At 38.1% G+C, this 26,177-nt stretch overlaps 1 protein-coding gene across 1 annotated transcript; it reads left to right on the top strand.

The window, feature by feature from the left end:
- Window positions 1–4,040: 4,040 nt before the first annotated feature.
- LOC126681726 (uncharacterized) lies at window positions 4,041–4,615 on the top strand. The gene is made up of 2 exons (XM_050377277.1): window positions 4,041–4,388; window positions 4,481–4,615. Exons 1-2 carry the CDS (start codon window positions 4,041–4,043, stop codon window positions 4,613–4,615), a joined length of 483 nt encoding a protein of 160 aa, XP_050233234.1.
- The last annotated feature ends 21,562 nt before the right edge of the window (window positions 4,616–26,177 follow it).

The raw sequence follows: 26,177 nt of genomic DNA, 5'->3' as shown, positions 1-26,177 counted from the left end.
TTTTATTTTAATAAAGATGTCAAACCGATTTTATTCTTAGACCGCAATAGTAACTAGAAGTCTTATTTATTCTAGCATTTGTTGTCGGATTAGTTCGACTGGTTTTATTATTGCTTTGGCATTTTCATGTTAACTTTGGATATTTATTATTTATTCCATGTTGGAGTCTCGGAGTTGGCCGAGCAATTATTATTTAAATGCCGATATTATAAACTGCTAGAATAAGGTTGGAGTCTCGGTTGCCCCCGAACATTGGTTTTTCTTGCAGGTTTATGTGTTTGTATGTTATCCGTAAGGCTAGCTACGGATTTTGGTACTACATTACCCATACCCTAGCACCGGTCGCAATCCATGAAATTAGGTCGTGACAAAGACGGACACGAAGTTGAACTCGGTGGATTATCTCGAGACATGTGTCTAAGGAGTTAAACTCGGTGGAACTATCTTGGGACTCACATTGACTAGTACAGACGTAAGAAATGTTACGAGTTTAACTCAGTGGAATTATCCCGGGACTGTACCATATGGTTGTGGTTAAACCCGATGTAACTATCTCGGGACCAAACCATAAGGAATGAATTATAGCTAATTATCAGAAGTGCAGCTTTATTTGGATGTACTAGAACAATACGATCCAAAGTTTAAAATGTCCATCGAAAACCATAGAAACGAAACGAGAAAAGAACGAAATCAAACCATAACTGAAAATTAAAGATGTCAAATACGATATGACTTAAATATATGGTTTGTGAAATGTATATACGATTATCGCAATGTGTATGAATTGAGTAAAGAGTATTTAAAGTATTATTTGAGAAAAGCAATATTTTCTACATAAAGCGGTTTTCACCCTTTATGTATTATTGCTTGTAATTAGTGAACTCACTCAATTTTATACATACCCCGTTGCTCCTCCCATTTTACTGGAAGAGTAAGCTATGATTTGACAAGTAAAGCTTCCCAAGTTTTAATTATCGGAAGCCATTTGTACGAGGCATGAAAGAAAACTTTAATTCAAGAGGTTCGCAGTAGTCTAGATATTTTGACTAAATATTTGTATAAATATGTTTTAACTCTTATGTTTATTAATATATGAAATACGCTTTATGAAGCGCGAAAAATTTATATGTCTATTAGGCTTGCTACGTGTTTTGGAGATACCACTCCCATTCCCTAGCGCCGGTCTCGGCTTATAAATTTGGGTCGTGACAGCAGCGCCTGCTAGAGGGCAGTCCAGCTGGTCCGGTGGTTCACCACCTCCAACCAGACATCCTAAAAACTAACCCCACACACACAACTCTCACAACTCACACAACTCATCAAACTCCGCTCAAAACAACAATTTCATGGCATAAATATAAGTTTTGGCATCAAAATCAGCATCATCATTTAAGAACATCAAAACATCCCCAAATATATCAAAAACCCTAACCATAAACTGAGAGTTTTACCTTGATTTTATGGTATTAATCAGTAGGTATCTTTCCCCTCTTTATGTTACCACAAGAATCGCTCAAATCGGTCGAAAACGAAGCTTTCGTGTTTATTTAAAGTTTTTGCATGTTGCTTTAATGGAGAAGATGATGAATTTGAGAGATGAGAATGACTTTGTTGCTGAGTTTAAAATCAAATGAAATGGTATTTATAAATATGGCAAAAGTCCTCTTTAGTCCATTGAGTTGTCATTTTCAACCGTTTTAACTTCTAGCTTTTCTTTTGCCCAATTTCATCCACAAATCACTTAAATACTTAAACTCGATAAATTTTGTATTATTTATATCCAAATAAATAATACCACCTCGATATCTCATTATTTTATTTCCGATAATTTATTTTTATAAATTTCTGTCGAAAACGCTCAATTTCTACTTTTAGCTAAAACACTTATTTTTCTTATTTTTTCCATCCATATTTGGCTTTAACATATATCGATATCCAAATAATCGATACTATATTTATAAATACTAATTCCCCTCAATAATCCATTTACATTATATTTTCCGGAAATTAAAATATTATTTTCTAATTTTGGGGCTTAAACTTACTTTATTCCAAATTCCCATATTATTTTCTTTAATCCCGTTTCCATTTCTTTTATGTAGTATAAATATTGAAATTCTCTTATTAAAACTTCAATTTCGACCTTCTCGAGTTCTCTTTTATTTATTTTCTCCGATGAATTTTTTATTCTTGTCATTTTGACAATTCAAAATGAGACACGTTGCACACTTTTACAACGTCAAATTTTTCAGGCTATTACAGAAACGAATTCCAAATTTTATTAAACTTTACCCAAAAATTCCATAAAATTTAAACGAATAACAATATAATTTTTATTTGCCACTGGACTTATGTTTTATTTTCTAAAAATCTTTTACGATAACTAAGGTCTTGCTCACTCCTATAGTTAATAATTTCTAAAAAATCACGAACTTTACATGAAGTTTCATTTTAATCATGACCTTTAAAAGTTGTCATTTAAAGACACGAACTTTCATTTTGTTTCAAATCTATCATTTCAGTGTATTTTTGTTGACTAAATTCTTCAATAAACCATTAATGAAAGACCCAAATTATAAATCGACATTAAATCTTATTATCTTTTAGTTAGAATATATAGGATTAGGAATTTTTGGTTCGATGAAATACACCGGATTTTACTTTGGCGATAGATTTGAAACAAAATGAAAATTCGTGCCTTTAAATAACAACTTTAAAAGTTCATGATTAAAATGAAACTTCGTGTAAAGTTCGTGATTTTTTTAGGAATTAACCCTAAAATAAACAACGTCCAAATCTTATAAAATCTGGACAATAGCTTCCTAATATAACATCGCGAATATTGAAACTGAAAATATTCGCTCGAAACTTATAAATTATTTTATATTAATTTGGACTAACTAATAATATTTAATTATTTAATAATTGGAAACTAATTAAAGTAAAAGTTTAGGGATTAAAACGAACCTTTTTATTTTCTTAACCCTCACTCATACTCCAACGCCTCAAACTCTTTCTCCTTTTATTTTATTATTATTATTATTTTATATATATATATGTCTAAACTTATAAACTCTAATTATATGTCGAAACTTCCAAATTTCGACATTTAAAATTCGGAATTTTGTCCGAAACTTTTACCTTTCCATTTAGAGATGTATACTGATATATTAATTACCAATATATTTCTTTATACGACACCGAATAATATTGATAATAAGATGGATGGAACAATCTAAAAAAGGAACTTAATTAGGTATCCTCACCTTCAAAACCGACACTGCTAACAAGACGGTCAAAGCGGTAACATCACGAGGACAAACAGGCAGACGACACCCTACTCGCAGAAGACCATCTCGGCCAACCGAGTAAGTACTGATAACAAAGAAAGACCTGCCCGGATAACTGAGCAGGATTTCCCCGATTACACAGCACATAGACAATCTCGATCAACCGAGCAGGATCTGCCCTGATTACAAGAACAAAGTCTAACAGAAGGTACTCTAACATCCTCAACATTCTCTGCATACACAAAGAGAACAAAATTAGAATTTTCGGTCCAAACAAAGAGACAACACTCCAAAGACAAAGTATAAAAGACCTTAAAAAAGTAGGTAAAAAGGTTACTATTCTTAATCTCTCAACTCAACTCCCTTTCACTTCTCTTTTCTTTCCTTCACTTAAACGGTTACTAACTTGACTGTCGGCGAGGCTTGCCAGGATCACATTCTGGCGGCCTTCTAACGGTTGTTTGTGAGGTTCAGGTACATTTTTGAGGACACTCCGGTTCCAAGATAGTCCCCGTGGTTTACAAGTAATCATTTGGCGCCGTCTGTGGGAAAGAAAGTAAGAACGTTCCCCCTTTCTATCTCACCGGCAATTGGAAGAAAGGTAAGTAGAATAGAAGTCGATGATCCCCTTACACGAGAAACCGGCACCCAATATAATAAGGCTTCAGATGGGCTCAATGCCTCTGTACGCAGGGGTACCGGTTTACAAGCAGTGACCCGACAACTCACTTGAGTTGTTTCCAAGTAACCATGATGGTCCAGAGTTTACCCGAGGCAGCCGTGTGCAAGATCTTCGCAAGAACACTTAAAGAGCCGGCCGCTATCTGGTACCAATGTCTGAAAGAAGGATCAACTCACAGTTTTGACGAGTTGGCAGAAGCCTTCCGAACTCACTTTGCGCCGAGCATACAAAGGGGGAAAAATTCTACTGATCTCAAGTTGTGCTATCAAAAACCGGGTGAAAGCTTGAAAAACTTCGTTACCAGGTTCAACGAAGAGGCCATACTAGTAGAAGACCTGAACGATGATACGGCCATAGACGCCATGAAAGACAACATCACCATGAATATGTTCCGAGACAACCTGATCACAAACATGGTGGAAACTTTCCCTCAATTGATGAACCGAGCATGGATTTCATCAATCTAGACGAAGAACGTATAAGAAAGGCTTCTAACTCGCACAATCAGGCGCAGCGGGACCATCTTTCAACCAAAATAAAAGGCAGGATAGGCTCAAACCATAGAGCAAAGACCACCGGCGGATTTCCGAACAGATTGCCACAAACCGTTCATAATAGAAGATCAATCCTACATCCCTCTTAATACCCCCAAGATCGCATATCTTGATGTGGATTCAAAATAACAATGAACCAGTACGATACCCACCAAAGTTGCAATATGAGGGGGACAGAAAGAAATATTGCCAGTTTCATGACGGACATGGACATGTCACTGATGAATGCGGAACTTTAAAGAAAGAAATCGACCGATTGGTGCAAGTTGGGCGCCTAAATGACTTTGTAGAACAAAGTAAAAGTTACAGCTGGGAGGAAATAATCGAGGAGAACAAAGCAGTAAAAGAGAAGAGTGACCACCACCAAGAAGGCAAAATATAGCAGGGGTAATTAACACGATACCAGGGGGCTTGGTAGACCCCGAGTGTAAGCGTAGTCGACGAAAAGGCAAAAAATAGTAATGAACATAACAGTAGCGACACCTCTACCTGAGGTTAGTTTTGGCCCGGCAGATGGCGAAGGAGTGGAGTATCTACATCAGGATCCTCTAGTAATCTCGGAACTGATAGAAAATTTATGGGTCATGACGCAGCTAGTAGATGAAGGGAGCTCGCTAAATCTCATCACGAAAGAAGCATACCTCGGAATAGGATCCTCAACGCTAAGCCTAAAATCAGTAAGAACGCCTTTAGTCGGTCTGTGAGGATTACCAGTCCGAGAAGAAGACGTGGACGAACTCACAATCGAGTTGGGGGGAGGAAAAGGGAACACCAGAGGGAGGATTAATCGGCATCACAAAAAAATTCAAGTCACTGTTCATGGTAGTAGACATGCCACTGGCCTACAACGTCATACTATGCAGAACAATGCTGTATAGCACGGTAGCGGTCATATAATGAAAATACCAACCGAGAAGGGCATGGTAACAGTAAAAGGAAGACAAGACAAAGCCAAAATATGCTACCTGGTATCTATGAAGGGCGTATCAGAAACACTAGCCATAGAAACAATAGAAATACCAGACTCAGACAAAGGAAAACTAGAGCCATATGGAAAGTTAGAAAGATTGACCTAGCATGGGTCAATCCAAAAACGGTTATGATAGGCGCATAATTACCAAAAGATGTATAAGACGAGATAACCAGTATGCTGGTCAGGAACGACGTGGAATTCGTCAACACACCGGGAGAGATAGAGAGGAGTGGACCCAACTATCATATCACATTAGCTAAACGTAGACCAAATCTACAAACCGGTGAAACGGAAGAAAAGAGCTTTCACAGTTGACAGATAAATTTCTATCAAAACAGAGGTAAACAAACTGTTAGCCGCCGGGTTCATTAGAAGGGTATACTATCAGAATGGCTATCAAATGTGGTGCTCATAAGATAGCCGAACGTGAAGTGGAGATTATGCATAGATTTTACAGATCTTAACCGAGCATGCCCCAAAGATAGCTACCCTCTGCCAAACATCGATCAACTGGTCGACAAAACAAGTGGCTACAAAGCCTACTCATTCATAGACGCAGCGCAAGGGTACCACCAGATACCCATGCACAAGGACGATGAGGAGAAAACAAGTTTTGTAACTGATGGAGGAACATACTTGTCACGATCCAAATTATTGAGCCGAGACTGGCGCTAGCGAATGGGAATGGTTGCTCTGAAACCCGTAGCAAGCCTAAAAAAATAAAAACTTTTTTCGCAAAAACCAATCACATAAGGACAATACAAACGGAAGCAATTATACAAACATATATATATATATATACACTAGTTTGTCGATACACAACATATGGGCATATAACTTCCGTACCGTGTACGTACTAGCCCAACAATACTATATACATACTAGTGTATCTAGGTCAAATCACGGGTAACTAACACCGTGTAACAAAATAAGAACTGACGTAGCCTACAAAAAGATATACACAAACAACGGCAAGTATAAACAACAATCACAGTACATTGCTGTCACAGGCCACGACTCTGTCAACTGAAGACTACTACTCCAGCTCTACGGAAGTTAGGAACTATACTTGCAACTGCAGACTTCCGGACCCAAAAAAGGTGGACTCTAGCCAAGTCAAGACTCTAAGCACCTTAAATTATTAAACAACAACGGGTCATACTATGCTGAGTGAGATTACATATTACTAATGGTATTATAAAAATAATATCGCATTTAAACAAACATTTGTACGAATATATAATATAAGCCAAGTATTTGATCCGATCGAAACCCTAATCTTATAAACAATTCTGAACTAAGTATATCCTAGTATTTACAAGCGATAACGATTTCTGAAAAACTGTTGATAAGGTCCCAAGATAGTTCGACCGAGTTTAACCTATGCCAAGTGGTACAATCCCGGGATAGTTCGACCGAGTTAAACTAGTACCAGTACTTGTAACCAAACGATTGATATGTGAGTCCCGGGATTGTTCGACCGAGTTCATCCCACTAGACACAGGTCCTGAGATAGTTCGACCGAGTTTAACCTTGTGTCTAACACGAAGGTGTTAGTCTAATTCTATTTGACTTACCAGACATCGGTGATCACACAGCCTGTTGACACCCAATAGGTAGCTTGTTCCCTCGGATCGCACACTGGATTCTTATACGTAAAACAATCAATTAAACGATATACTATACAATCAAGTCATATAGTATGTGATCCAATAGATAATACTATATATAATATAGCAAATAACATTTTCGAATAATACACGAAAGTAAAATATAACTCACATGGACTGCTATAATCGATATGATTATAAACCCTTGCTAATCCAAACTCGTCGATCTCGTAGCTTGCCGATGTGTCTATCACATGTTCAAATCAAATGCACATTTAGTATATAAATGTGAACCTCGCATATCTAAAACAAAACCCTAAGTTAAGAAATTAGGTTGTTTCGATCTTGTCCTTACTACTATTATTGAATTTGATAACTCTAAATGGCTTTCTATACCTAGTCAATAACACTTGTTATATTCTACTAATCGATTATCAATTGTTCGCCAATCAAATTCTGAAACCTTAACCTTAAACGTCTAGATATATATCCAATTTCATGATTTTTAGAGTCGAACAAGTGGTTTCGAGTTAGGGTACGTCGTGTCGGGCCTTGGCGCGTCGTACCTGTCTAAAAGTTTGATGTTCACGGTGTGCTCTGCTTTCTCACGACGTGAGAAGGTAGTCTCACGTCGTGAGACAGCCTGAGCTTGTTTCACGTCGTGAGACACTAGTTTCACGTCGTGAGACTGTCGAGAACAGCTCCTAGAACTGTTTCTACGCGTCTCCGACCATCGGAAAACCCTCCAATCTATTTCAACATGTTACCACTTCAGTTTAACACAAAACGCATCTCGGAAACCATCAAAAAACGACAATAACAACGTGATTCTGACGTGTTCGATTCGGCTACAACATAACTCAATTAAATCAGCCAATAAACAATCAAAACCCTAATTCAAAAACTAATCTTTACCTTGTTTTGATGCTTGAAGAAGATAGATGATTGAATTCCAAGAAGATCGATATAAAGAACGCGCAATTCTGATGGGAATCGATCAAACCCTAACCATCGCAAATATTTCCTTTCTTTTTATTAATCTAATGCTTTCTTCTTCTTTAAATTTGATTCATGATGGAATAATCCCACAAAGCACTAAGGTTGGCACAAAACCCAAATCGACTAAGGAAAACAAGGGAAGCTAGCGCGTCAATAAATAGATCAACCCCACATCCATACAAGGGGCGGACATTATGACACATATTCATATGTATAAGTCAAACGATGTACCATTAAACACAAGTCTGTAGAACTCTTACATCACTGCATCTATCATTTGGCGCCGTTTGTGGGAACCTATTATCAAAACAAATTTAGTGATAGAAGCGGAGAGCGATAAGAGCAACACAGACCCACGACACCATTCATAATCAAGATGAGATGGACACGCTTAAAGAAAGCCTACCAGCCAAGAGAGGGAGAGCTGAGGCATACGAAGGTCAGGAGCGGAGCTACAAACGAAAGAGAACTACCCGACCGGAACTCAAGGGCCTGACAAGTCTAACCCCCCTGGGAGATGAACCGGACAAACTGCTCATGATAACACTAAAGGTCGGAGGGCAAGAGAACCGAAGAGCATCGGTGGACCCGGGAGATGCAGTCAATGTAATTATCCAGAAAACCTATTGGGCAACAGAAAGGAGCCAAATCCGGATGAAACGAATATCTTAGAACGTTCGAGAAGCGGGGGCGGAAGACTCCGGACGATAGGAGCGGAGGATATTCGAGTAAGTCTCGGATCTCCTAAGGGACGGGAAATAACGATTACCTCCCCATTCTAAATCATAGGCAGAAACCTCCTATACGACCTCATACTAGGACGACCGTTCCTCTATAAATTAGGAATGGTAATTGACACAAAGAACGAGAGGGTGATGATTCCCACGGAGGAAGGAACAATAACGATTGAAAGAAATCAAGAAGAAGCATAAAACAGCCACCACACAACCCTGGCCGAGCTACTCCACATAGAAGAGATACTAGAGTTACCGTGTGAGGAATCAACGACCGGACATTGGGAAATCCACACCGGGAAAACCATGAAAATGGGTGCTGGCATAAAACAAAACATTGGGAAATCCACACCGGGAAAAGCGTGAAAATGGGTGTCGGCATGAAAGAATCAACAAAAACAGAGATCCAAAGAGTACTCAAAGATTTTGAGGGGACATTCGCCACAAAAGCCGCAGATATCAAAGGAGTCGACCCGGCGGTAGCATGTCACGAGCTAAATATCGACGCAACCTTGAAACCAGTCCGATAGAAGAAACGACAACATTCAGAAGAGCAACAGAACAGAGAATAATAGCGAAAGAGGTAGAGAAACTACTCGGGGCATGATTCATCAAAGAAGTCAAGTACCCGAACTGGTTGAGTAACATGGTCCTGGTGAAGAAGGCAAACGGAAAAAACCGCATGTGCGTTGACTTCACGGACCTAAACAAGGCATTCCCAAAGGATTACTTCCCCCTGCCCAACATCGATCAGTTAGTCGACTCCACCGCGGCATTAGTGATGTACAGTCTGGCAGATATGGCACAAGGATACTAGCAAATCCTGATGAAAGAGGAGGACAAAACAAAAACAAGCTTTGTTACGGATGAAGGAACTTATTGCCACACGATGATGTCGTTTGGACTAAAAAATGCAGGGGCCACATACCAAGGACTAATGAAGCACATGTTCAAGGAACAAATCGACAAAACAATGGAGGCGTACGTCGACGATGTGATAATACAAAGCAAAAGTGAAGAGGAGCACCCCAAAGACCTCGCACGATGATGGAGATACTCGAAAAATTTAACATGAAGATGAACCAGGAAAAATGCACTTTTGGGGTAGAAGGAGAAACGTTCTTGGGATATATGGTATCAAAAAGAGGAGTGGAAGCAAACCCGGAGAAAATCAAGGCTTGGAAATGATTCCGCCAAAAAACCAAAGGGAAGTACAGATCCTCAACGGAAGAGTGACGGCCCTGGGACGGTTCATCTCGTCATCAGCAAAAAGATGCCTCCCGTTCTACAACACGCTAAAAACAAAGATATTCAGATGGGGAGAAGAATACGATCAATCCTTGGACGACCTGAAAAAGTTCCTGACAAAGCCACCATTGCTAAGCGAACCTAAAGACGCAGAAATCCGGTACCTTTCCATTTCTGTATGCAAAGACGCGACTGCAACAGTCTTGGTAAGAGAAGAGGCGGGCCAACAACTACCGGTGTACTACGTAAGCCGAACACTAAAGGACACAGCGCTTAGGTACCCCAAAATCGAGAAAATTGCATTGGCATTAACAACAACGGCAAAGAAATTGCGGCCATGCTTCCAAGCACACATGATAGTCGTGCGAACTTATCAACCCCTGCAACAGGCACTTCAGAGGCCGGAATTTTCGGGAAGAATGGTCAAGTGGTCGATACAGCTAGGAGAGCACGACAGCAGTGACGAACCAAGACAAGCAATGAAAGCCCAAGCGTTAGCCGACTTTGTAGCACAACTCACCGGATGTTCCATGATAGACTCAGAAGTCAAAGAACAGTGGAAGCTCCACGTTGACGGGGCGAAGAACGAAAAAAGGGACAGGAGCAGAAATCATCCTCAAAGGCCCACATAAGGTGCGGACTGAATACGGAGTTCACCTAAACTTCACAGCAACAAATAACGTGGCGGAATATGAGGCATTGTTAGCAGGGCTAGCCTTAGTTGTTGATGTAAGAACCAAGAACTTGCAGATTCATTGTGACTCACAGTTAGTCGTGGGACAAATTGAGGGAACGTTCGCCACAAAGGAAGAAAACCTGTTAAAATATAACAACAGAGCAAAGGAGATTCTACAAGAAATTGAAAAGCGAGGAGGATGATGGCGGATAAAAAAGATAGGAAGGGAAGAAAACGCAGAAGCAGACGCGATAGCGAAAGCAGCATCGAAAAAAAGCGACAAATTCCAATCAATGGAATTGAAAGAAGAAATAACATCACCAACAATCGACGTACTCACGAGGGTCCAACCGCCATGGTAAGAAAGTCATATATACAAGGATATTACTGGTCGAGCATGGAAGAAGACGACAAAGAACTGGTGAAAAGATGCGACAAATGCCAAAGGCACGGGGACATGTCGCACATCCCGGCTTAGGAAACAAAACTGGCGCACAGCCCCTAGCCGTTCGCAAAATGGGGAATAGACATCAGGGGGCCATTCCCAACGACGAAAAGCCAGAAGAAGTTCATCTTTGTGGCAATCGACCACTCCATGAAATAGGTTTAAGTAGAAGCAGTCTCCACAATAACATCATCCAAGGCAGAAGAGTTATTATGGAGGGAAGTGGTATGCAGATTCAGAATACCGAGGATGCTAGTAACAGACAACGGAAAGCAATTCGATAGTGCAGTTTTCTGGGGTTTCAGTGAAAACCTTGGTATAAATCTACAATTCACATCGGTCGCTCACCCCCAGACAAACGGAATGACGGAGGTTACCAATAGAACAATCTGCAAGGGGTTGAATAAGAGGTTGGATGAAGCAAACGACAATTGGGCGGAAGAACTGTTCCGCCTAACATATGGAGTGGAAGCCGTCATCCCAGTTAAAATTGGAATGTCATCAATAAGAACAAAACACTACAACGAAAACAGAAATGAAGAATAACTGAGAAGGTCCATGGACCAGCTAGAAGGAAGGAGACATGCTGAAAACATCTGAGCAGAAGCCTACCAAAGCCAAACAGCCAGATACTACAACAAGAAGTTGCAGCCGAGAAGCTTCAAAATTTGAGATCTAGTCCTAAGGGATGCGACGATAGGAAAAGGCAACACTGGAGTAGGAAAATTGGAAAGCAATTGGGAAGGATTGTACCGAGTAACCACGACCACCGGAAGAGGAGCATATCGATAAGAGACAATAGAAGGGCAGGAAGTATCTAAATTCTGGGATGTAGAACACTTGAAATTGTATCAGCAATAGAATGAAAGAAAATGTTTATTTGAAGCTACGAAAGTGCAAAAAAAAAATGCAACAACAATAAAAAGGGAAACAGTTCTCTATAGGAAACTACGAACACACTGAGAAACTTTTCTCAGAGAAATAAAATAAACAAACGACAAAAAGCATAATTGGAGACATCCCCCCACAATAAACTTGAGCAACATTCCTCAGAGGCAAAATACAACAACAACAATAAATAATGGGAAAAGCCGTCATCGGAGAAGTCATTCAACTAATATAAATCACACTGGTAAATAAAACTTAAAATAGATACATGAAGAAAAATAGCAGTCCAAAACTCCCTACCAAAAGAAAGAAGCAAAGTTATTACAAGTACAATTAGCCCCCATTGGGCGTGTTCAAAAACCCAAAACCTTCAGATAGGAAAGGCATGCTGGGATCTGGTAAAGCTAAAGATTGTGAGGCAAAAGGAGAAGGGAAACCCAGGACAAAGGAGGAAGGCTCGGATGACTGACAGGTGCAGAAGGAATGACAACAGAGGCAGGAACAGGAGAAACGGTTTCAGGCACAACATTAGCTCGCTTGTGATCAGTCAACATGTGTTGAGCCTCCTCCTTCAGCAAATGAGCATCAACAACAAGGAAGTATCACCACCCGCATGCAAAGACAGGTAATTTTCACGAATAGCACTCCGATGTAATCTCAGCAACCGAGAGACAAGAAAGGCAGTCTTCCAAACTTTCCTCCGCTGCAGCATGATCGGCCTTGAGACGAACAAGCTCGGCTCAGAGATCATCATTCTCCCACCTCAACAGATCTTTGTCAACAAATACCTCTTTTGCCTGAAGATCGGTAAAGGAGCGATCCGCCTGCTCCCACTCCTTAGCAATAAAATGCTGCTGGGAAATACGAACACCGTCAACAGCAATCAGTAGCGTCTGGAACACAGAGACAAGAAGACCTTCACTCTCCAACAGATGGTAAAAGGACAAAGGCTCCATCATCCTGATAAAATCACGGATCTACTGAAAGACGCCTAGATCATGACGGTTAGAGCCAAAAGGAAAAATCAGATGAGAACCTGATAAGCCTCTATTTTACGTCAATTTCATGTCATTTGTATAATATATTTTAGTGTTTTATTGCGTAAAATAGAGATCTTTATAATATTTTTTTACTTTTTTGTAGTTTTTAATATAAATTGTGAATACTTAGCATTTTTGGAGTATAATTGAATAAACAGAGCTTAAATGAAGTGAAAGCAAAGCCAAATTGATTCTATCAAGTTCAAGAAGAAAAATAATGGAGAATCAAGTCTAACTACAAGCAACGTAGCCGCTAAATCAGTTTCTGAAAGTTTAGATTGAAAAGCTGAAAATTCGGACATAGTTCCGTATTTGGATTATTTCCGGAGTTAGACATATCCAAATCATATGATTCAACTTGTCATGGAAAGATAAGAGATAGATCTACAAATTTCATGAAGCAACAAAGTCCGAATTCGTGCCTCCAAGAAAGAACCCGTGCGAACCAAGAATCGAATCGGACAGAATCAGTGGATTTGGGTGAAACAGCCACTGAACCGGCCCGGAACCGGCCCACGACTTCAGGCCGGCCCAGGGCCGGTTCAGACCTCTGGAAATATCACGTTTTTCCGAAAAATAAAGCTAGGCCGGTCCTCGACCGGTGCCAAGCCGGCGTAGGTACATAATACGAAGAATTCAGCCGATTTGGAATGTTTTGGAAGTCTTGGTGAGCACTCATGTATCTTCCATATTGATCTTGTTAGTAGTATATGCCCTAGGGCCATTTGATCGTGTATATGTTGGCGCAGCGGGAGGCGCTGTTAGTAGTATATGCCCTAGGGCCATTTGATCGTGTATATTTGTAGAATTAATCCCAATGGCAAAGATATATATGTTCTATTTGAACTAAGTGTCTCATCAACTAAGTGTTCATTTATTACGTATTGTCCTTATCACATTGTGATAGAATCTATTCTTAAGGTGTTAAGAATATGAGTGATAGATTCTATTATACAAGTGATCTAAATAACCGTTCGCGATCGATGGGGTCCTGCAGATAAGGGCATTGCATTATCCCAGAAAGATCGTCACCTCTGTTTATTCTCCTGATTAGTAAAGAGTTACTAAATTATAGAAAGTAGTGAGTCTCATACTACTTGATGGGGATCAGAATAAACACGTGGACACTCAAGGTGTTGAGTGAGTCGAACAAGTGATGCTAGATGACTTATACATGGTAATTCATTAAAGTCAATTTAATATCATCTAGTTCATAATTGTACATATGTCCTTTGACTTGCGGTGACACTATCTTGTATATAGGTGATTAGAGTTTGATACTCCTTAACCCTAGATCTTTCATGAGCTAGGGCCGCGGGATGTGTTGGCTTTAGTTAGTTGTATATGGAGATAGGGGTTTAACCTAGAAAGGATTCATCACTCTGGATGAACGGAGACAAGATTCTATGCTATCTCAAATTGTTCTTGATGGATGATAAAACCTGCGCAGGTGTATATGACTTACATAGAAAGTTGTTTCTAGTGGAAGTCATATTTATCAAGAATTAGAACTGGGAGATGAGGTCATATAATCAAGACATACAGTGTTTGACTTAACCGTGACACTAGTCGAGATTGGAATCTAAGATGAAGGGAATTTTGAGTGTACGGTAATTATGAACAATGGTTCATAAAGAATGCATCGAAACATTCATCTCTATTTGGGGGTCGTGATATGTTGCTAGACGTCACTCTCGATCTACGAGAATTAATAATTAAATGGGATTTAATTATTTAATATAAGAAATGTGTTTCTTATGTCTCTCGTTGCCATATAGATGTGAACCTAGTTAGTCACACACAATAGAGTGTGCAACCGATTGAGTTTACGAAAGATCGATTTCATATAGATACTAGCATATCTCGGAAATTAATCTAAGATGAAAAACAAGTACAAATTAAGGACTAATTTGTAAAAGTTATAAATTAGTAAGAACCTAATTGTATTATGTCCATATTAATTAGGGACTAATTTATAAGAGTTATAAATAAGTAGGAACCTAATTATATTTTAACCAAGTTTTATGATTAAAAGGTTTAAGTAATTAATTAGTGTAATTAATGATATTTAAATGACTAATCATTAGCTAATGGAATGATGATGTCATGGTGATGATGTAATGAGATAAGCCTATGTCATTTATGTGATGTCATATGATGACATCACCTATATGATGTCACCTATGTGATGTCACCACATGAAAGGTGTCATATGGTGGCAACACCTTTGCTTGGTGTGTGACACCTAGCATGCAAGGTGTTGCATTCTTAAGACATGCTCTAGCCTATAAATAGAGCATGTCCTTGCTCATTTCAATACACCACACAACACACATCTCACTACAAAGTTGTAGAGAGAGAAAGCACTTGAAGGAGTTCAAGTAGTCATCAATCACGGGAAAAACTTGGCGACGTTTTTCATACATCCGAGCAAGGTAGTGATCGCGGCGAGAGTTTGAGCTTAGGGCTGCTCGGCAAGAGGAACTCATGCAGGATTACTTCAAGGCGAGGATTCAATCGGACGCATACTCGTGTGGACGAGCTTGAGGTCGCCGTACTTTCGGGACTACAAGAATCGTTGGAGAATCGACATAGGTATTCTTCTTACGATTCTTAGATGCGTGCTTTAATTACTAAATGATACGACGATCCATTTGTTGTTGATATGATCAACTTTAGGATCCGGATTGTTAGAATTTCGATTTTGAATTGAAATATACGATCCGGACCCGCGCCTCTCGCTGCGCCAACAGTGGTATCAGAGCCACCGTATCATCGAGTATTAACGCTTTACGATTGAATATATGTATAAATAATCATGGACTTAGGAATTATTATTGGGCATGTAATTTATAATTCCGAGGGCTTATTTTTTTCAAAACGAACAATCGCTATTGTGATATTAATTACATTTGATTAAATTCTGTCTAGGAGATTGGTACTTAAGTGGTCCGCTCGTGACCCTCCAATCTATCCTGGGAATTTTTCTAATGTGATCATTTAACACAATACGTGATTCGCTTGTGCATTATGTTGTCATCAACGGGATGTGTGGAAAAAGGCGAAACCCGAAAAAAAAACCCGGAAAAAAATAATAATATTTTTTTTCATAAAAATCAAAAATGCTGAAAAACGGGTTTTACACCCGTTCGGCCCGAAAAAAAAAATATTTTTTTTCCGTAAAAAACCGAAATGCTGAAAAAGGGGTTTTACACCCGGGGAAAAGTTTCCGACTCGAAAAAAAAAAAACCGTAAAAAAAAAAACGTAAAAAAAAATAATTTTTTTTTTCGAGCATCAGCAATCGGTTGAGGCTTTCGGAGGTTCGAGGATGAATCCTCGATACCTAAAGAAAGTAGATATTACATAGTAAATGATTAGAGAATCATTTCCGAGACATGTAATAGTTTGCTCATTCTTTTGTGGCTAAAGAATGAGACCTAGGAAGTCCATGATCATACATGTGTGATTGCATGATTCATTTTAGCTTTAATATGTATGAGATGCATGCTAAAATGTGTTGTGTGCTTAGTGAGACCGGAATAACTTTAAACCCTACGAAATCTTCCTAATGTTTAAAGATTAAGTTTATATTGATTAATCATTAAATTGATTTATCAATGGCTCTCCATTGGAGCAATAAACTAACACACTTTGAGTTATCATTTTGTCGGCTATGGATACATAGGGGTGAGATGATATCGTCAAGAGGCTGTTGTTGAGTTTATTGTTAAGCATGAGATGTTACAGGTGTATCGATATAGTACACGGCAATAACGGCAATTAGGCGTACCTGAGTCGTGTATTATTCAAATTGATACATCTTAGTTGATTCAATGGGTTAAACTTAACTAATGCAGAAACCCAATAACGACAATGGGTATCTGAGGGTGAAAGAATTAGGAGCCGGAAATGATTGAACCTCATATGAGAAATGATGAACAAGTGTTGTTCACTTGTAGTACATTGTGATCCCAATAACGGCAATTAGGCGTACCTGAGGGAAAGATCAATGACTATAAGAACTCAATCACCCGCTTGAAATCTTTTCCAACAAAGATTCACGTTTCCTATTTTGGAAGTGTAGGATTCGAAAAAGATAGTGGGAGGCCATTTTGATAAAGACCAAATCATTATGGTTAAATATACAAAATAACACGAATACTAATTAGAGATCTTTGCTATCTAAGGGATAATAAGATTAAATAGAATCCTTTTAAGTGACATTCACGATAGTAATAGGCTAGTGATTTAAAACCATTTTTTGATTGATTAAGATATTTAGATGCCTCCAAGGCTATTGCGAAAAAGAAATGCACATTGGTTAACAAAGAAAAGTGTTTTCGTTTGTTAAGATGTAGGACAGTATAAGTCATAGCCGGAAATATTTGGAATATTTAAAAGGCGGTTTGGTCAATAAAAGAAATTGTTTCTTTTGTCAAAACAAAAGATATTGAAATGGAAATTGTATTAAGTATTGTGAATACTTAAAGGGCAATGACGAGAGTAACGACAATTCCATCAAGAATGTGTCTATCTCATGTTCCAATGTCAATTGCTCATTTAAAAGCTTAGGTATTGGATACTGATGCTAATTCTCACATTTGTTTATCTTTTACGGATTTAGTAAAAGTGAGAAAGAAAGGAAAAAGATGAAGTAATCTTAAATCTCGGGAATGACGCAAGCGTTGCGACAAGAGCTATAGGATCAACTTCAATTTTCTTAAATAAACATAAGTTGTAATTAAACAAGTTTTTTGCACTTACCCAATATATATAGAAATATCATATCCGAATTTTAATGACAAATTTGGTAGTTGATTTTCTATTTACAAAGGATTTTTGTAGTATTATGTTTGATAATACGGAGTTGGGTATGGATATGTACAAAATGTTCTTTATGACTTGAATAAAGATGTTTAATGCAAAAGATGTTTTGGAAATTAATACAATAAGTTATCAAACTTCTAAACAACTTTGGCATTTATAATTAGGACATATTGCAAAAGATAGACATAACAAGTTAAATAGGATGGGAATCTTGAGCAATCAAGATTTTTCATCTCTTCCGATTTGTGAGTCATATCTTAAAGGCAACATGACCTGATTATTCTTTGTGGGACAAAGAGGTAGAGCTAAAGCCGTTTAAGAGATCATACATAGTAATGTATATGGTACGTTTAAAGAAACGGACCAAGGTAGATACTTATAATTCATTTTCTACATCGATGATTTATCACGATATAGTTAAGTTTGTCTTATGAAGAACAAACATGAAGATTTTGAAATGTTCAAATGACTTCAAGAATGAAGTAGAAAACCAAATTGGAAAAGGTATTAATACTTTACGATGTGATCGAAAAGGGAAGAATACTTGAGTACAAAATTTGGTATGTTCCTAAAAGGAATGTGGTGTTATTTTTCAACTTACTCCTTGGGAACACCATGGTTGAATGGTGCGTCTGTCAAGAAGGAGATATCGTACATTGTGGGAAATGATACGATCAATAATGAGCTATATACTGACTTATCCATCTCGTTATAGGGTCAAGCACTTCTTACCGCAAATAAAATTCTAAATTAAATTCCAACTAATTTGCACCATAGATACCTTATGAGATATGGTATGGAATCAAGTCTTAAGGATGTTAATATTTGAGGGTGTTCGGAACATATCAGGAAACTGATATCCGATAAATTTGGAATCAAAATCAATCATGGAAAGGTTATGTTGGATATCCTAAAGACAGTTTAGGATATTGTTTATATATTCGAACCGAACAAACAATCGTTGTTTATCGGTGGTAGTCTTTCTTGATAAAGCGTTTATTCAAGAGGGACACTAAGAAAGGAATATAGAATTAGATGAGGAGTCATCTAGTTACCAACAAAATAATGAATCAATGAAGATTGATCAAACCCACTAAAAGCCGGAGTTAGTAAAAGATGTATCTACATTAACAACTCGAAGATTAAGTAGAGTATCTCGTCCACTGGAGAGAGATGGTTTTCCCACATGATAAACAAGAGTTGTTTAGTCATGGAGTAAAAGATCAAATGTTGATCCCTCTACTTATGAGGAAACTATATGTGATATAGATTCTTCAAAATTGGTTTGAAGGAATAAAATCTGAAATGGATTCCATATAAAGAAACCAAATTTTAGGAGCTAGTCGATCCATCCAAAGGTATTATACCAATAAGGTTTAAATGGATCTTCAAGTGTAAAATTGGTACTAATGGAAAGGTGGAGACCTTTAAAGCTAGGCTTGTTGTAAAAGAGTTTTGCTAGAGGCAAGAAGTTGTATTGTGAATACACTTTATCGCCGGTAGCCATGCTTAAGTCCATCAAGATTTTTCTTACCAAGGCTACACATTCAGATTTTGTGGTTGGACATATGGTTGTAAGAACCACATTCCTTAATGGTTAAATTAAGGAGTATATCTATATGGAACAAGTCGAGGATTTTGAATCTGAAGAAGGTTCCAAGGCGTGTAAGCTAAAATGATCCCTAGTGGATGGAAAGAAAGCTTCGAGTTTCGTCATCTTGATAAATCCGTAAGGAGTTATGAATTTATTAAAAATGATGATTAACCCAATGTTTACAAGAAGGTTAGTGGGAGCAGACTCACTTTCATGATCTTGCATGTAGATAACTTATTACTAATAAATAATAATATCAGAATGTTAACTTTTGTAAACCTTTGGTTTATCTAATACGTACTCCATCAAAGACCTCGGAGAGGTAGCCTAAATTCTCAGTATTAGACTCTATAGAGATAGATCTAAGAGAATAATTGGTTTCTCCTAAAGGCTCTTCTTAGAAAAGATATTGAAGTAGTTCAATATGGAAGTTCTAAGAAGGATTGATACTAGTTAGGCATAAAATTCTTTTTTCAAAGGGAATGTCTTCCGAAACTTCTGAAGAAAGAAAGAATCTAGCAAAGATACCATAAGCTTCAGCAATTGGTAGTCTGAGGTATGTGTTGCCACATACAAAGCTAGAAAATGTCTATGCGGTTAGTGGGACTAATCGGTTTTAATCCAATCTATGTTGAGAACATTGGATGGTTGTTAAAGGTATCTTTAAGTACTTTTATAGAACTAAAGATATGGTATTAACAAATGGAGAACGAGATTTTTAAGTAGACCGTTTTACAGATTCTGATTAATAATCAGATATGGATAATAGAGAGTCTATCTCCAGATTCATATTTATCTAAAATGAAGGAGTAGTGAGCTAGCAGTGTTCTAAGCAAGAATCAACTCCATACTCCATTATAGAAGCCGAGTATATTATGACATGAGATGTCGTAATAGAAGGTGTTTGGATAAATTAGTTTATAACTGAACTAAGTACGGTTTTCTTCCATTAAGTCGAAAGTTCCTCTTTTCTGCGACCACAATGGTGCTACTGCCCTAGCAAAAGAAACCGGGTCTCACAAATTATCCGAACATAAAGAAAGGCATTATCATATTATCTAAAGAAATTGTTGGAAAGAGAAAATTATTTCTCTAAAAGATAGCATTAGCCAATAAGACGGCTAACCCACTGACAAAGCCCATGACGTCATTAAGGTTTACATGACTTAGAGTCATTAAGGTTTACATGACTTAGAGTCATTAATATTTACATCTTGTGAAGATGGGGCTTAGATATAGTTGTCAATGGCACTAGTGCAAGTGGGAGATTGTTAGTAGTATATGCCCTAGGGCCATTTGATCGTGTATATGTTGGCGCAGCGGGAGGCGCTGTTAGTAGTATATGCCCTAGGGCCATTTGATCGTGTATATTTGTAGAATTAATCCCAATGGCAAAGATATATATGTTCTATTTGAACTAAGTGTCTCATCAACTAAGTGTTCATTTATTACGTATTGTCCTTATCACATTGTGATAGAATCTATTCTTAAGGTGTTAAGAATATGAGTGATAGATTCTATTATACAAGTGATCTAAATAACCGTTCGCGATCGATGGGGTCCTGCAGATAAGGGCATTGCATTATCCCAGAAAGATCGTCACCTCTGTTTATTCTCCTGATTAGTAAAGAGTTACTAAATTATAGGAAGTAGTGAGTCTCATACTACTTGATGGGGATCAGAATAAACACGTGGACACTCAAGGTGTTGAGTGTGTCGAACAAGTGACGCTAGATGACTTATACATGGTAATTCATTAAAGTCAATTTAATATCATCTAGTTCGTAATTGTACATATTTCCTTTGACTTGCGGTGACACTATCTTGTATATAGGTGATTAGAGTTTGATACTCCTTAACCCTAGATCTTTCATGAGCTAGGGCCGCGGGATGTGTTGGCTTTAGTTAGTTGTATATGGAGATAGGGGTTTAACCTAGAAAGGATTCATCACTCTGGATGAACGGAGACAAGATTCTATGCTATCTCAAATTGTTCTTGATGGATGATAAAACCTGCGCAGGTGTATATGACTTACATAGAAAGTTGTTTCTAGTGGAAGTCATATTTATCAAGAATTAGAACTGGAAGATGAGGTCATATAATCAAGACATACAGTGTTTGACTTAACCGTGACACTAGTCGAGATTGGAATCTAAGATGAAGGGAATTTTGAGTGTACGGTAATTATGAACAATGGTTCATAAAGAATGCATCGAAACATTCATCTCTATTTGGGGGTCGTGATATGTTGCTAGACGTCACTCTCGATCTACGAGAATTAATAATTAAATGGGATTTAATTATTTAATATAAGAAATGTGTTTCTTATGTCTCTCGTTGCCATATAGATGTGAACCTAGTTAGTCACACACAATAGAGTGTGCAACCGATTGAGTTTACGAAAGATCGATTTCATATAGATACTAGCATATCTCGGAAATTAATCTAAGATGAAAAACAAGTACAAATTAAGGACTAATTTGTAAAAGTTATAAATTAGTAACAACCTAATTGTATTATGTCCATATTAATTAGGGACTAATTTATAAGAGTTATAAATTAGTAGGAACCTAATTATATTTTAACCAAGTTTTATGATTAAAAGGTTTAAGTAATTAATTAGTGTAATTAATGATACTTAAATGACTAATCATTAGCTAATGGAATGATGATGTCATGGTGATGATGTAATGAGATAAGCCTATGTCATATATGTGATGTCATATGATGACATCACCTATATGATGTCACCTATGTGATGTCACCACATGAAAGGTGTCATATGGTGGCAACACCTTTGCTTGGTGTGTGACACCTAGCATGCAAGGTGTTGCATTCTTAAGACATGCTCTAGCCTATAAATAGAGCATGTCCTTGCTCATTTCAATACACCACACAACACACATCTCACTATAAAGTTGTAGAGAGAGAAAGCACTTGAAGGAGTTCAAGTAGTCATCAATCACGGGAAAAACTTGGCGACGTTTTTCATACATCCGAGCAAGGTAGTGATCGCGGCGAGAGTTTGAGCTTAGGGCTGCTCGGCAAGAGGAACTCTTGCAGGATTACTTCAAGGCGAGGATTCAATCGGACGCATACTCGTGTGGACGAGCTTGAGGTCGCCGTACTTTCGGGACTACAAGAATCGTTGGAGAATCGACATAGGTATTCTTCTTACGATTCTTAGATGCGTGCTTTAATTACTAAATGATACGACGATCCATTTGTTGTTGATATGATCAACTTTAGGATCCGGATTGTTAGAATTTCGATTTTGAATTGAAATATACGATCCGGACCCGCGCCTCCCGCTGCGCCAACAGATCTACCCTTGGATAACACTCAATATGTGATTTTCCTTAGCTTACACACAAAGAAATGAGCTTGACTTCAATCATGCTCATTATGGAAATGATATATGCAACCTTGACTTCAAGCTCACTATGGAAAGGAAAAAGAGACTTGATCACCACTCAAGACTCTCTATGGAAAGAGGAGATATCAAACTTGATCACTACTCAAGATTAGATATGGAAAGAAGATCTCCTATGGCTTGACTACCACTCCTCTTATGCCTATAAATAGGACACATTTGTGTAGAGAAAAGGGACTCCCACATTCACTCACACTTGCAATTGTGTAAACACTTACTCTAAGATAGTTCTTATCAATCATTATTTCTCTTTTCACTTCTCCTCTCATATGTTCTCAAGGTACAACAATTACATTGTTATTTTAATTATGACAATGGATTGCTAAACCTTTAAACTAGGATTAGGCATGTAGCCTAGTTAAAGTGGAAGTCTTGATTATGTATTAGTGCATCTCATTAATGTTGTTAAACAAGAGTTTTCTCTAAGTCTCTTATAATGATCATGAATATTAAGATTAGCTACCTTAATGTTTTTATCCTAGAATTCATGAGAATGACCTATCTGTGATGCATGAATTTGGATCAAGAAATTTAAACACAATTTAATTAAGAATAGAGATATGTTTAAGGAATTGTGATGGCGCTAATTGTTTAATGGGTTTAATTAATTAACATGGTAATTAAGAAATATCCAGAATTAATTAAACACAAGGTTATGTCTTGAGAGAGAATAAACATATTTTAGAAACAATTGTCATGAAAAAGCTATTGAGATGCATTATTGCATATGATAGACTTTCCCCTCGATTACGGTGAAACCCGAAATCCTAGTTGTTTTAAATCTTGATATTTTATCAAAAATATTATTTCACTTTATACTACTTAATTATTTCTTCTCAACATCAAATCAAATTAACAGAACGGTTACTTTGCAAAAGTTAAATTAAATAACATTCTAAAGAGTTCGTCCCTTGTGTATTCGACCTCGGAATACTCTGAGTATTACTTTACAATTGATTCGGCCCGGAGATCATCATTCTCCCACCTCAACAGATCTTTGTCAACAAATACCTCTTTTGCCTGAAGATCAGTAAAGGAGCGATCCGCTTGCTCCCACTCCTTAGCAATAAAATGCTGCTGGGAAATACGAACACCGTCAACAGCAGTCAGTAGCGTCTGGAATACAGAGACAAAAAGACCTTGACCCTCCAACTGATGGTAAAAGGACGGAGGCTCCATCATCCTGATAAAATCATGGATCTACTAAAAGACGCCTAGATCATGACGGTTAGAGCCAAAAGGAAAAATCAAATGAGAACCCCCATGAGGAGCAGGACGGGTAGCAACAGCTTCCTCTTCTTCATCTTCATCATCCTCTTGAAAAGACGAAGATGCAGCAGACGGATCCAAGGGAGATGTGTGCAACTCAGCCAAAAAAGGAGAAATGGAGGACGGAAGAGTTGAAACAACGCCTGGCCTAGAAGAGGAAGAAGGCAGAGCCATTAATCGACCACCGGAAGAAAGAGGAACCCTCAGCGTCGATAAGGGAAGAGACGGAGCGACAGATACAGAAGGTTGTATCTCTGATTTCTTCTTGGGAAGAAGATCATTCTCACCGCTCCGCAAACATTTCTGAGACACCATGGCAGGATTGGTAGTGGCAGGAAAACTCCCAGCACGCGCTATCAACACAAAATTGAGAAAAGACACAAACCAGCAAACAGGAAAATAACGACAAAAGGCAAACAGGAACATACCAACGGCGGGAGAAGCGCATGGTAAGGAAGCAACAGCAGCGGACACAACAGGAAGAGGAGCGAGGGGCGCAGCACGACTCCACAGTATAGATAGCCCAGGAGCCCTCAGTATAGATAGCCCCAATCCGTTGCAAAAAAGAATTTTCATCCGCCGGAACCTCATATGGATCACGTGGCTCAATATGGAAACGCCAGATAGTGGGTCCCAGAGACAAAGTCGGGTGGGAGATAATGAAAAACTTAGTCTTCCATTATCGAGTCTAGAAGATCATCAAACAACTTCAGACCAGAACGAACCCTAAAGAAATAAAAGGCAAGTCTTTTTTCTGGTAAGGAGAGTTCATCCAATAATGCACACGATTGAGAGTCAACCGCTCACCGTTAAGGTTATGAAGCGACTTCAAACAAATAAAGTGGCTAATGGCATCGGGGTGCAACTGAGACAACGCGATATTCCACGACTCCAGGAACTGAGCAGCAGCGGGTCCAACTGAAATCGAACACCAGCCAAGAGTTGTTCTTCAAAATAAAAAAGGAACCAAGTGGCAGACGGGAATTGGCGAACTGGCCTTCCGCCGGAAGAGCCATAAGTTTCCTGGAGCAAAACCAAAGATTCTTGGGTTAAAAAACAACGCCATTTCTTCAAGGAGGAAAACGCTTTAGAATAACCGTCAGTCATAGTCAAGGGAGAAACAGATCGACAAACGGAGAAGACAGCAAGAAGAGCAAAGAGAAAATAAAAACAACAAAGAGAATAAAAAGGGAATAACAAAACAAATCTGGAAAATTTCAAAAATAAAAGAGAAACGAAACAACGGCAGGACACCAAAAGGTGCAAGATGCATTAAATGACGCATAACAGGCTGTAGTGAGGCGCAGAAAAGAGAAGAGGGCGACCCAGCCCAAGAAAAGCCCGCTTCACATTACAGACATAAATATATATGCAAAACCGGAATCAGAAGGGGGGGCATTAATGATGGAATAAGCCCACAAAGAACTATGGTTGGCACAAAACCCAGATCGACTAAGAAAAACAAGAAAAGCTAGCGCGTCTATAAATAGATCAACCCCACACCCATACAAGGGGCGGACAATAAGACACCATTCATATGTATAATTCAAATGATGTACCATTAAACACAAGTCCCTAGAACTCTAACATCACTGCATCTATCAATTCATATTGAAATCCTTATATAGCTTGGCTAATTGACTCATTTAGTCCTTCATTTCTTTAGTTCCAACCATTTGTCTTTTAACTTTCCATTTTAATCAAACGATCAATTACTCGCTTTAACTCAATTATGTACGTTTTATTTATATTTATATAAATAAAACTAATTCATTATTAATATTTTCCGTCGACAATCTTTTCATTGCAATTCCCGAGAATTAATATATTATTTACCAATTTGAGACTTAAACTCTATTTTAATAACTTTTCTTACTGTTTCCCTTAGTCCCAATTATATCCTTTAATTAAGT

Source organism: Mercurialis annua, linkage group LG5 (genome assembly GCF_937616625.2).
Source record: "Mercurialis annua linkage group LG5, ddMerAnnu1.2, whole genome shotgun sequence".
Lineage (NCBI taxonomy): Eukaryota > Viridiplantae > Streptophyta > Magnoliopsida > Malpighiales > Euphorbiaceae > Mercurialis > Mercurialis annua.
The sequence above is the reverse complement of the archived record's forward strand: the minus strand, read 5'-3'. Positions and strand labels throughout refer to the sequence as shown.

What these genes read in the sequence shown, in the direction of transcription:
- LOC126681726 (XM_050377277.1), top strand. Translation starts at nt 4,041, where the DNA reads ATGATGGTCCAGAGTTTACCCGAGGCAGCCGTGTGCAAGATCTTCGCA. An exon ending in ACAACCTGATCACAAACATG is followed by an intron (nt 4,389 to 4,480) that starts GTGGAAACTTTC and finishes TCGCACAATCAG; the next exon opens with GCGCAGCGGGACCATCTTTC.